Source organism: Heliconius melpomene, chromosome 12 (assembly GCF_056956725.1).
Source record: "Heliconius melpomene rosina isolate 202511_hmr_F chromosome 12, ASM5695672v1, whole genome shotgun sequence".
NCBI lineage: Eukaryota > Metazoa > Arthropoda > Insecta > Lepidoptera > Nymphalidae > Heliconius > Heliconius melpomene.
Genome location: NC_140400.1, coordinates 630,676 through 643,657, shown reverse-complemented (window position 1 = coordinate 643,657; position 12,982 = coordinate 630,676). Strand labels below are relative to the sequence as shown.

Genomic DNA, 12,982 nt, shown 5'->3' with positions numbered 1-12,982 from the left:
CTATTTTTGATTAGCTGATATAGCATTGTTTTGTTGTATATCATTTATCTACAAACATTAGTTATATGGATCTCGGAACCCAACTAAGCCTTATTCTTTGGAAACCAATAAGACATTATCTTTACTTCCGGAATATTTCGATATAACAAAACAAAATATAAAATTCTACGTGAAATAAATTATCATATTAAAAATATTTTCATTGTCCCGATTTGATTTCGCCTATTTGAGTTACGCCGTCTAGCAAGATTAGTCTCGTAGTTGATTTGTAGGTGGAGGACGGAGTGTCTAGATTCTCCCTACTAACTCTGCTATATAAAAAAAAACTTTTCTTAAGTAGCTTATATTAATTTTAGAGAAATGACAGTGACTTTTGGCAATGGAATCATGAGATCGATGTACCTTTACGTGATGTAAGGAGAGAGAAAATAGTTTTGGTTACTATATTAATGCATATTATAAAAAAAATACATTTTATGGATTTTCACGGAACTAAGGAATGGAAAATATTAAAAACGGTTTAAAAAAATAATGTAGCGGCACTTATAACCCTGGAGCCAAACCAAACCTTCGTTATTTTATAAAGCCTGCAAGCCTGTGCGCACACACCCAACACCGGTATTAGGGAATATGGATCTTGGGTTGTGGTTACTTTTGCATTAATTAGGTAACTAAGAAGCAGAAAAAATAGTGCCTATGTTTCGTTATATTATCACCAAGCATCACCTAGGGCTTGGTGATAATATAACGAACGAACGTTGGTGACTTCATTAGTGACGTATGGATTCATTATTATTATATTACCTTGAGGCCGTTGTGGTGCGTTTGCACAGTGTCTGACTGTAAATGCAACGGTTGTAGATTCGATTCCAACTCGTGGAAATATATTATTTTTATACTGTCGCTCTGGTAACAAGACAAACACCACTCAACAGGCCATGTCTCGTATATCCGACAGCGCGTGGGAATAACATGTCTTAACCCTACATTTCCTCTGCCTACCCTGGTACACAGCACCCGACGGCGTCGGAGAGCGTGAGCCTGGAGGCGCTGAGGCGCGCGGCCGGCGGACCCAGCGAGGCAGAGCGACGCGAGGCGGAGCGCCGCCGTGCTACGCTCAACTGCGCCTTCCGCACCGCGCCCTTCGACCACCTGTTGCATCTCACGCAGCCTAAGGTATCTGTATATAGTCAATAGCATTGTTTAAAAAAAGTGTTTTTAAAAAAACATATAAAAATTTGAACTCCGCGGGATTTGAACCCGCGCCTGGTAAACTGTCCAAGCGTTCTGACCATCTTAGCCGTTCTCGTCGAGCTACGTGGAAATTCTTATACGCTTATTACAACTTATTTATGTTGTTAGATACAGACAACACTTATTAAAAAAAAATCTCCGTACAGATATATGGAAGGAGATTTTTTTTAATAAGTGTTTGTGTTTCCTAAGTGTGGAAACACTCAGAATTATTTCTCTCCCATCTCATTTTCTTTGTTGCACGATTACATTGATATATAGTGCAGGAGGATAAATTATGTTTTTAGAAACCATTTCCCGACAGGCAGTCTACGATTCACCACGGTAGTTCCTGGTGTAGCGTGTTCCAAACGTAGGGTTTCCAGAAATGTATAATACTAATTATACGCGATTAATCCGATTAAACAGTTTCATTTGAAATGTGTATTTGCCGCGAAAATCAAATATATTGTAAATTTTAGAGAATTATTTCACAGACATGATTTTACGACTTTTTTACTTTTGTGTATTTTCAATACAATACAATGTGCCACGATACACCGACCGTACTGTAGCTTGAATATAGTCTCAAAATAATTCGATGTTTTTTTTATTTTGATAATATAAAAATTTAAAAATGCAAATTCAAATTAATATCACATATTTAATAATATTTCCAGTACGAAATAAAAGACAAACTAGAAGAGATATTCAACTCGCTATCAGAAGATCCTCTAGTGTCCAGCGGGGGTTCACCGGGTGGGCCGAAACCGCCACCCTATACCAAGTACTTCCCTGAGCTCTTCCTATACTAAATTATATGTAAGTATTATTACAACACTGCCATTATAAAATCCTGAAACCGTCGTAGCGGTACAGAATCTGACTGAAACCTTGTGTATTCGATCTCCCTCGTGGGAATGAATTATATTTGTTTTCTTGCTTTGGTAACAAGAAAAACATCGGGGTTGAGTACCGCCACTCAATGTGAAATGTCCCAAAAATTGGCTTGGTGCATGGGGAACGGACTAACTTTAGTCTTTACACTAAAAAAACCCCAACACAAAACTAAAATGTAAAAAAGGCAATATTGTTAAAGTAGCAGAATATAATAACTATGGAATCCATCAGATCAACAAAAGGTGCTGATATTTTCGTTAACCAAAAAAGAGCTGATGATCTTCAAACCCCTGAACATATTTTCTTCAAACATTGCTGAAAACACATGATAAAATCATCTTTCAAACAAGCAAAGAACCAAATCAAAATCGGTTCGTCCGCTTAAAAGGTACGGTGCTCGAGAGAGGCGCAGAAAGATAAATAAACTGAAAAAAAGAAAGGCAAACTTAAAACACCCCTATGTTTGAATAACTCTCGATTCTTTTAACTTGCTTTTTGAATATATGTCTAAAACAACTCCATCAATTTTATTAAGATTTTATTGTCTTCTTGTATTGTATGATCTGTATTCTTGTTAATGTTATATATTAACAACTTATTTTGTTTTTTTTTAATATTAATTTTAAAAATATATATTTTTTCAGATGGCCGAATAAATTCCACATATTACAACAATGTATGATATCGTACCATTACAATGAAAGTGACATAACTAAAAAAACATTTTTTCAAGTCATCTTAAAAATATGAGTAATTATTAAAAAAAAGTAAATAAGTCACTTTCATACTTAAGTTATTTGATATCATGGTACTGAATATACATAAATACAAGTTATAATGGCTGCTTCGCATAATTATATATAATATTACGTTTTACAAAATTTATATCTTTATTTTTTTTTATTGAGGCCAGTCGTGGCGCTGGGGCACAAAGTGTGACTGTAATACCGACTGGTTGTGGGTTTGATCCCCACTCGATGAGATGAAATATTTAGTTAAATTTATATATCCATTTCTTCGCTCTGATGTCGAGCACGCTCAACACACAATGCCTCCAGAATTCGGCAGAAAGTGGGGAACGGAGTGTCTTACCACTAGGTTCCCTTGGCCTACCCTGCTGTATGCGGGATACAGCGGGAAGCTGATATATCTTTATTTTATTTTGATTAAGAAAATTATTAAAAATATAAAAAAATCTCTATTTTTGTTTTTAAATTTAACAGTATTGTTTTCTTTTTTTCGGCTATTTTGTGTAGTAGGAATGGAAGTGTCTTAATGGTAACGGAGTGTTAACATTAGCTTCCCTTTGTCTACCGGAGAGGGCCGGGCAGTATGTACAGCATAATGCTAAAAAAATAAATTCATATATAGCTTATCCTTGTCCTAGACTTTTTAATTTCTGTATCTTTTGTCCATTTTCTCTTTTTTTTTTATTTTACTTCCATTTTACATATAGTTTGTTAATAGAACAAAATAACGGTGTTATGTACAGATCGATGATTTTTTTAATAGTTGATTTGTAATAATTTAAATCGCTTTAGTTAATATTATTATCAATATGTTGGTTATATTCTTCATTCAAATCCTGTATTTATATGAATAGTATTATTTTACCAAAAAGTTTAAAAATTTTAATGTATATATTAAAAAACAATAATTTCATATTAAAATCTTTATTTAAAATAATGTAATTAAAAAGTTGCTACATAATTACTACTAGTAAAAAAAAAATTAAAAAATTATGACGCTTGAAACATATGACGTCATCTGTTACTAGCCTTGTCTCAATTATATATATAATTATAATATATAAATATATTTATTGGATATTAATTTCTTTTAAAACTTGTGAGGTGATATTATTATAAAGTTCTATACAGTTATCTTAGTTTTAGTAGACATTTTTATTTTAAAATGAAATATGTTGAGCAAATGTTTATATGGGTTTAGTACGATGTATAAGAAAACATTACGATATTTGTGTATTTTATTGTTTATTCTAATTTTGTTATTACAATTATTAACTCACAAAATTAATTAATACTGGAAATAAGAAAGATCAAAGAAAGAAAAGAGAAAATCTTTTATTACGCGAAATAGATTTTTGCATACATACTTAAAATAATACTTTTAATAGTATTTCAGTGTTATTTTATTATTTCAATATATTCTAGTAATTCTTGTATGAAATTAATAATTAAGTTTGTGAGCTAGGACATTTTAGTATAAATGGTTTGTTGTCTTTTTGGTGTTAGTATATATTATGGTGAAAGTGATTATTTAACAGTATTTAGTATCAATTAAGTTTTAATATAACTTTAACAGTCATATGGTCGAGGACATATGTATTATAGGCAATATATGTTAAATGGCATTCATTCTTAAACTTTTATATTGTATATGGCTTGACTAAATTAGTATTTGTAGCGTTATATTGTATCACATATTAGGTTTACAAAACTATTTGTTTAATGTCGGCTAAATACTATACTAATTGATGATACTTTGTGTGACGTTTGTTTTTTTTTTTTATTTTGTTTGAATATAGTGTGTATAAATAAGAGTGTATGCAATAAAATGTTGGTTTTTTTTAGTATTGCCATTTAAATATTTAATTATTAATTTATTTATATCTTAATTTATATCTATTGTAATATGTCACTCATAACCAATGCTAAAAGTAAATCAAATTAAATAAAGCAGGTTAATTTTCATAGTTGAATATAATAGAATAGCAAACTAACTATCAAATAGATATCAACACTTAAAAATGATAGAATTTTAATACTTATTTTGTCTTAACGCATTTCTTTTAATTTTGTTCACTAATTTTATTGAAATTAAAAAAATAATATCAATAAAATTATAATAATTATAAAATAGACTTATTGTATCAAAAAAATACAAATACAAAATTATGGTCTTAATGATATCTTTCTGGAATAATTTTATTGTTATAAGTTATCTCTTCAAAGTCGCATTTTTATGCAAATAATGTAATGTCGTATGTATATGTATGACTGATAACTTCAATAATAATTATCCTATGGATATATAAACTATAATTTTTTAAAAAAAAAAATACATTGTTTATAAATAGAAAATTTGTATTTTGTGTTGTCTTGTTTGATGGGTAAGCTTAATTATTTTATTATTTTTTATGACATTCCAATTCCTTAGGATATTATTATAGAATCTCTTATGTAGATAACAATAAAGATATACAAAAAATATGTATGTTTAATACGATAACTTGATATTTAATAGAAAATGAGATTATTTTTCTTATTTTTTTCATTTCCAAATGTCATTCAAAATGAACTACTAAATAAAGCTGTTAATATTATAAAATTAGATTCTAACTACTTTCCATATATGGATTTTTGTCCATGCCCACATAAATATGACAGAAATAAAATATTGATATTTGCACAAAATTTTCTGTGTATGATTCTAATGAATGACTACATGATTTTATGTGTGAAATATTTTATTACACATTTTTTTCTTATTTTAAATTGTAACCAAATTATAAGTACCAGTATGTAGTTATTGTTTTGTCATATTTTTATTACTTTCATAGTACAAGAAGTTTCAGTTAATTATCTATATATTTGCATAGTCTCACAATCAATGTAATTTAATATAATTACTAATATTTTTTTTCGAAAACTTACCCTTTTTATATTTATTTACTAATACTATAATAAATAATGCAGATTTAATTGCAATAAAGAACCAATCGCGATATCATGAAGCAGTAAGAGTATCTATTAACTTAACAATTGTATAAACATTTTTGGTCACACCAACAAGTACCGCCCTGAAGTTAGCTAGCTAGCCGGATGGCTTTACTTTTGATTATTTTCTTCACCAGTGATCAATGTGCAGTGTCCTCACAACAATATACACATACAGTGTTTAACAGTAACTATAGAAATATATAGTTTAGATGTTGGCATATTTTATTTATATTTCAAATCCATATTATAGTAATTTTAAAATTCATCAGTCAGTCCTAAAATTAATTTACAAGTCGAAAATATATGTGCAAGTATTATTTTTATTAGAAAGTCTAATTTTACATGTATCAGTTTATGGAAGTAAATCAACTATTTACTGAATTATATGATATTTTTTAATTTTTCCTGTAATAAAAAACTAGTAATTATAAACTACTTGTATTTTTTAAACACTGCCTCTTGTACTATTAAGTTTCCTATATTTTAAATATGGAGCCGTCTATAAATAACGTCATACGTTTAGGAGGAAAGTCAGCAGTGTGATATTGTGGGACAAGGGGATCATACATTTCATAATATTATAATTAAAATACAAGATTTGTGTAAACAGAAATAATTTCTGTGTCTGAACATTAGGTTTCCAGCTTCCCACTTTGTATCGTGATATGTGCGGGATAGAGCGTGAAGCTCAAAAAAAGTTAAATGTTGCGCGGACAAGGTCGGGGTAAGATTAAAAAAATCATGATATTCGAGTGACGTAATTTATGGATGACTACCCAGCTATTTTATAAGCATTTACACTCTCGCCTATGTTTCTGAATCGTTCTCAAAATCAACAAAGCGATCTTATGATGCGGTTTTCAATCATAAATTATAATATATGAAATAAAATGGCATCCCAAGATCGATTTCATAGGTGACAACGGCTTATAAATACGGGCCTTATAAATATATTGTATTTTATTTTCTCTAAAATATAACCACTGTGTTCTGTAGGCCAAATATTTTTTTTATAATAATTTGAATAAACTTCAAAAATAAGGATGCTTACTAAATGAAATATTTTAGAATGTTTTAATATTCTTATTTCATTTTGTTTTGGATAGTAGCTTATCATATACAGTTGTTAAGATTTGACGTTAAATTGAAATGTATTGGACCAACTTCTTTAAATTTCTCTTAAATTACAATAATAATCTCATCATTATCTGTAGATGTGTGAAATATTTTAAGAATTTCTATGAAAATTAGCCTCGGAAAATATATATTGGACTGTGACTAAATTTACTAATTTTTTTTGGTTTATTTTTTTATATGTCATGATTGATCTACTTATAAACGCTGCAATATTCTTGACTTTTTTGTGTATTTTTTTCTTTTCACGCAAATTCTTAAAATATTTCGTTACCCTAAAATGTGTAGTGCATAAATTATATGATCTTGTAGGGCCTCAAATGCATTTCTATTGACTTATACTTTTGTTATTGTACTTGTACTCATGTTAGTTCATTAGGTTGTGTTCAAACAATAATAAATAAACTTTCCAGTTGTATTTAGTTTTATTTTTTTTATATTCATTTATTTCAGCTTCACGCTGTATCTTACTTAGTGGTAACTTAGTGTTAAGACACTATGTGATTGGCTGGACTCAACGCTGCTTTTTACCTTAGTCAGTGGCGTAGCTAGGGGGGTGCGAGCGGTGCGGTCGCACCGGACATCAAAACGAAAAGTTGCATCAAAGTCGACGATCACTTTGTTTTTTTTTTTAGAACTCATCCAAAGGAAAGGGGCATCAAGTCCCCTAAGCCGCACCGGGCAGCAAATACCCTAGCTACGCCACTGACCTTAGTTCATATTTCATTTCCTCGAGTTGGAATCGAACCTGTGCCCCTACTTATATCCTATCCTATCCTATATCTTATAAAACAAAGTCGCTTTTCGTGTCTGTCTGAACTTTCTAACTCTTCTTCTTCTAAACCACTCAACGGATTTTGATGCGGTTTTCACCATTAGGTCGAGTATTTCTCAGGGAAGGTTTATATATAGTTTATTATTTGTACATTCTTATGTAAATTAACATAAATACGATAAATGTGTATAAAGTCCTACCCGTTGAGACACTTTCGCGCATGCGCTGCTCTAATGGTAAGTACTACATGAAAATAATGTACTAGAGTATTATTCCTCTTAATAAGATCTACAAAATATTTAGCAACAGCATATTCGTATCTTTTAAGAATAACGTGTAGTGATCATATTTCTGTCTAAAAATTGTAATTTCAATATATTTTTTATTGTGAGGGATATTTTTCCATAATGGTATTAATTCTTATCCTTTAAAATACTTTATTAATTTTCTACGTCAAACGAAGATAAAATTAGCTTTTTACACTATTTCGAAATTGTGAATAGTTTTAGAGAAAAACGCATTTAATTGTTCACATTCCGCCGTTGACACTTCAGCTGTATCGACTCAAGTTTTACTTATCCCTTACTCTCAGCATGTAAAGAAGTATATTAGTCACGTTGGCCATTTAATGTAGATCAAAACTGTCTTTTACTGTTTTTCATTTTAATGAGTACTTTAGAAGTTGTTACAATATCAAAAAATCCTTGCTGCGAAACGGCTCGCCACTCGCCATGCGTCCCGCGACGTTTTGCGTGCGCCGCGCCCGCCTACCTTACACGCATCGGTGGTTCAGTGGTAGAATGCTCGCCTGCCACGCGGGCGGCCCGGGTTCGATTCCCGGCCGATGCATTCTATTTAATTTTCCTCACAGGCAGCCACGTAGTGCTTGCTTTTCATCAGGGACAGAGTACCCTCTTCCCTACCCAACCGGTGTCGCTGTAAAAGCCAATAGGGCTAACAGCATTAACCGTTAGAGAACCAAGGCCCTGATGTCGTTCGGAGCTACTACGGAGAAGGCCGAGAGAATGCTTCAATTCTGCGCCTGGCAAAGTAAATTTAGAAGTGATTGCACGTACTTTGGAGTTATCCAATAATTATAATGTATTTCGACGCGACATAGTTGGTTACATCTTTCGTTTAAGTATTTTTGAGTCAGAGAATAGTAGGTAGTCTGTTGTTTATAATTTCTTTCGTTTAAGTTTTCTATTGTTTGTGATATTTATTTGTGTTTATTTTGAAATAATTGGAAAATCCTTATTGGAACTACGAAAATGCGGGTTGCATTAGGGTTTAATTAATTTTCATATTATCTTAAGTGGTTTGCAAACATACATTATATGAATAATTTAGTAATTAAAGCGGGCGAAGCCGCGAGGGGGTCGCTAGTGTTAATAAAAACATAAAACTTATATTATCATTTAAGTTTTATAATATATTTTTATTTGAAAATAGTTATTATTGATAAAAAAAAATCCGTGCCTTGAAAGCCCGGTCTCCACCGCGAAAGGAGCGGGTCCATAAAGGACCACGTTAAACACGCAAGAGTAAACGTAAGCTAAGTACTAACATTTCCACCAATAAATAGTCGAGAGGAAAGGACCGAGCGAGCTGAAAGAGCTTAAATAAACTTGCTCAGTTCTGGAGAGTGGAGCGAAGTAACTACTAAATACAAAACTTTGTAAGCCTGAAAGTTGAAACCTTTATCTATTTCACTTAAACATTACCCGCTCATTTCTCTTTCGCGGTGAAAAAGGTTCTTAAGAACTGAAACGGCATTTCGTTTTTAATTTAATATTTTTTTATGAAAAGTAAAATAATTTCAATGAATTGATCATATTTAGTTAATTTTGTGAATTTTCTAATGCTGGACAACGTTTTACGGCAAATTTACCATTACCATTACCATTACCATACAACATCATTAGAATATAATTATTTTATTTTAACTTCATAATTATATTATTATATTTTAAAGAAACTATAAACGTCTTTGCCTTGTATGATTGACCAAAAACTCCATAGACTACCAATTTGACATTAGTTGTCAACGTCGTTCCAATGCACTGCCGACATGGAATTTTTACTTTTTGTAAATTAAATATTTGTATTTCTGTAGTGAATACAATGATTATTGTTTTAATATAAGCGATATAACAATTTACAACTATGGCTAGAAGATATCGTGATGCTGCTGCTAAATTGCAGCAAAACGTCCAAAAACATCTTCAAGTGATGAAAGATCTTTCTTCTTCTGAAGATGATGAGCCTGTTGAGTCGAGTGTCTTGGATTCTGTATTCCAGAGCTACTGGCGGGGGGGCGGCGATACACAAATGCTTAATAGGACCAAATATCTACTAGAAGAAGCAATAAGTGGCCGAGCAGTAACCTGCTTGATTTGCATTGGATCTATCAAAAGAACCGACGCTATATGGACGTGTGATCATTGCTATTGTTATTTCCATCTATCTTGCATACGGAAATGGTCAAATGATAGTATAAGTCTAAGCAGTGAAGAAATTCATGGCCTAATTGCTGTGTTCAAGCCTAAAAAAATTGAATGGTGCTGCCCAAAGTGTAGAAATTCATACAAAAAAGAGGAAGTACCACGTAAATATCGCTGTTTCTGCAGTAAAACTGATGACCCTCCTTTCCATCCATGGTTAATACCTCATACTTGTGGGGAAGTGTGTGGGAAAAGATTGTCAGTGGGTGATAATTGTAAGCATAAATGTCTTTTATTATGTCATCCTGGGCCTTGCCCACCATGTCCTCAAACTGTTAATGGAGTTTGCTATTGTGACAAGGAGCATAAGAAAGTAAGATGTAGTGCTGCCCACTGGTCATGTAAACAAAGGTGTAACAAGAAGTTGCCTTGTAAATCTCATAAGTGTGAGGATATGTGTCATGCTGGGGAATGTCCACCCTGTAATTATACAAGTCTGCAATTGTGTCAATGTGGAGCAGAAAAGATAAAGCGCCCATGCAACAGTTTAGTATGGCAATGCCAAAAACAGTGTAATAAGCCATTTGCTTGTGGTTTTCATAAATGTGACAGAGTATGTCATACTGGGAGTTGTGGACTGTGTCCCAATTCTGGTGTTAGATCTTGTCCCTGTGGGGCTAACCAGCGTCATATCCAGTGTCCGGATACTATTGAAACTTGCCTCGGAACTTGTGGAAAGAAATATGATGACTGTCATCATACTTGTCCATCTAAATGTCATAAAGGACCATGCCCACCTTGTCAAGTGCAGATTGAAAAAAAATGTCATTGTTCATCTCATACGAGACCACTGCCCTGTAGCAAAGAGTTCAGATGTGAGACTAAATGTAGAGGCATCAGACCTTGTAGCAAACATGGATGTGGAAGAAAATGTTGTAATGGGAACTGTCCTCCATGTGAGAAACTGTGTGATAAGTCTCTGCAATGCGGCCGCCATAAATGTGCTATGATTTGTCACCAAGGACCATGCTATCCGTGTCCTCTTGAATCTAAAGTTACTTGCCGCTGCAAAGAGACATACATAACAGTTCCTTGTGGAAGAGAGAGACACACAAGACCACCTAAATGCAATCAACCATGTAAACTAAAGTATAAATGTGGCCATACAGATGAAAACAAGCATTCCTGTCATTTTGGTGATTGTCCTCCATGCAAAGCAATTTGCAGCAAGGCTTATAAGAAATGTGAACATAAATGTACAGCAACATGCCATGAATATGTACTGGTTACATTCAAACAAATTGAAAAGCCTGCTACACCGTGGGAAGCTCAACCACCAAAATCTAAAATAGTTGCCTTAGAGTGTCCACCATGTGAAGCCCCTGTTACAGTGACGTGTTTTGGAGAACATGAAACTGATGATCAACCTTGCCACAAAGCTAGTCGTCGACCTTGCGGAAGAGCATGTGGTAAACCTCTGGCTTGTGGAAACCATTCATGTGAACTATTATGCCATTTATACAGCCAAGATGCTGATTATCCAAATGTGCCTTTTACATGTAAACCTTGCAACAGAGAATGTTCTAAACTCCGTCCAGACAAATGTACACACAAATGTGCTAAGAGGGGTTGTCATCCTGGCCCGTGCCTACCTTGTGAGATGATGGAGAGAGTTTCTTGTCATTGTGGTGTAACAGAATTATATTTCCGCTGTAAAGAATTAGTGAACATTAATGAGGAAGCACTAAGTTGTAAACAAACATGTCCAAAGAATTTGGAATGTGGACATCGTTGCAAAAACATCTGTCACTCCGGTACATGTGGAGTAAACCAAATCTGTACTAAAAAGACTAAAATCCATTGTCCATGTGGTAATCTAAAGAGAGAGGCTTCATGTAATGCTGTCAGAAATGCAGAAATCAAAGTAGAATGTGATTCCAGTTGTGAAACAAAAAAAATAGCTGCAAAATTAGAAAAAGAACAACAGCAGATAAAATTAAAACAACTTGAGGAGGAGAAAAATCGTAAAGAACTGGAAGAATATGAATGGAAATTAAGTGGAAAAAAGAAGAAATATAAAGAAAAGAAATTAATTGTCAATAAAGATGACCGAAATGTGTTGCAAAAATATTGGGTTTCTATTTTATCAACAGCAGTTGTAATTTTAGCTGGTGTTTACTATATTTTGTATATTTAGTGTGTAAAATTAGTTATTTAAAAATGTAAACGAAACAAGGTTGTGTGGTGTTAGTATAGTTTTTTAGATGACGAGACAATAAGTCATTAAATTATACAATTATATACTATATGTTATTATATGTTAAACAAATACACCAAATGTAATTTTTATATGTAGCCTAGCACTCATTAGCATTTTAATATGTCTATAGTTAACCCGGTATATAACAATACAATTTTTATTTATTTTTTATAGACCTAATAGTTAAATAAAGTGTTCATGGTATTTATTTAAAAATAAAATGTAAACTTATAAAAATATTTGTTTTCTTAATTATAATGTAAATTTTTTTTTTTTTTTCCTCTGAGTTCATCTGCGATCAGTCCCAAACTATAAGCAGATCTGTTAATTTTAAGTTTGTTGGCGTTTCGAGGAACCTCCCCAGCGGGAAGCTCTACGCATCTGTTACCATCTTTCATCCAATGTCTGAATATTGTGTCGTTTAAGGCGTTTACTATAGCTGATAGTCATCAGATTTGCTGCTAGTTCATTCAGGTGGTTGCTGAGCCGACTT

The 12,982-nt window shown here is 32.4% G+C and overlaps 2 protein-coding genes across 5 annotated transcripts in view; both read left to right on the top strand.

The window, feature by feature from the left end:
- Nucleotides 1-7,428, top strand: part of stmA (Protein EFR3 homolog stmA) — a 28,373-nt gene extending 20,945 nt beyond the window's left edge. For 3 of the 4 annotated variants that reach the window (XM_085194486.1, XM_085194488.1, XM_085194487.1), the window contains exons 18-20: nucleotides 1,015-1,176; nucleotides 1,914-2,055; nucleotides 2,778-7,428. In XM_085194486.1, coding sequence (XP_085050612.1) covers nucleotides 1,015-1,176; nucleotides 1,914-2,048 — 297 coding nt within the window. In that variant the 3' untranslated portion in view covers nucleotides 2,049-2,055; nucleotides 2,778-7,428. The remainder of the gene's footprint in view (nucleotides 1-1,014; nucleotides 1,177-1,913; nucleotides 2,056-2,777) is intronic. The other variant, XM_085194489.1, reaches the window with a different exon arrangement.
- A 2,392-nt stretch (nucleotides 7,429-9,820) lies between these two features.
- Nucleotides 9,821-12,726, top strand: LOC146533297 (NF-X1-type zinc finger protein NFXL1). Its single transcript, XM_085194480.1, has one exon. It carries the CDS (start codon nucleotides 9,952-9,954, stop codon nucleotides 12,424-12,426), a length of 2,475 nt encoding a protein of 824 aa, XP_085050606.1. The 5' UTR covers nucleotides 9,821-9,951; the 3' UTR covers nucleotides 12,427-12,726.
- The last annotated feature ends 256 nt before the right edge of the window (nucleotides 12,727-12,982 follow it).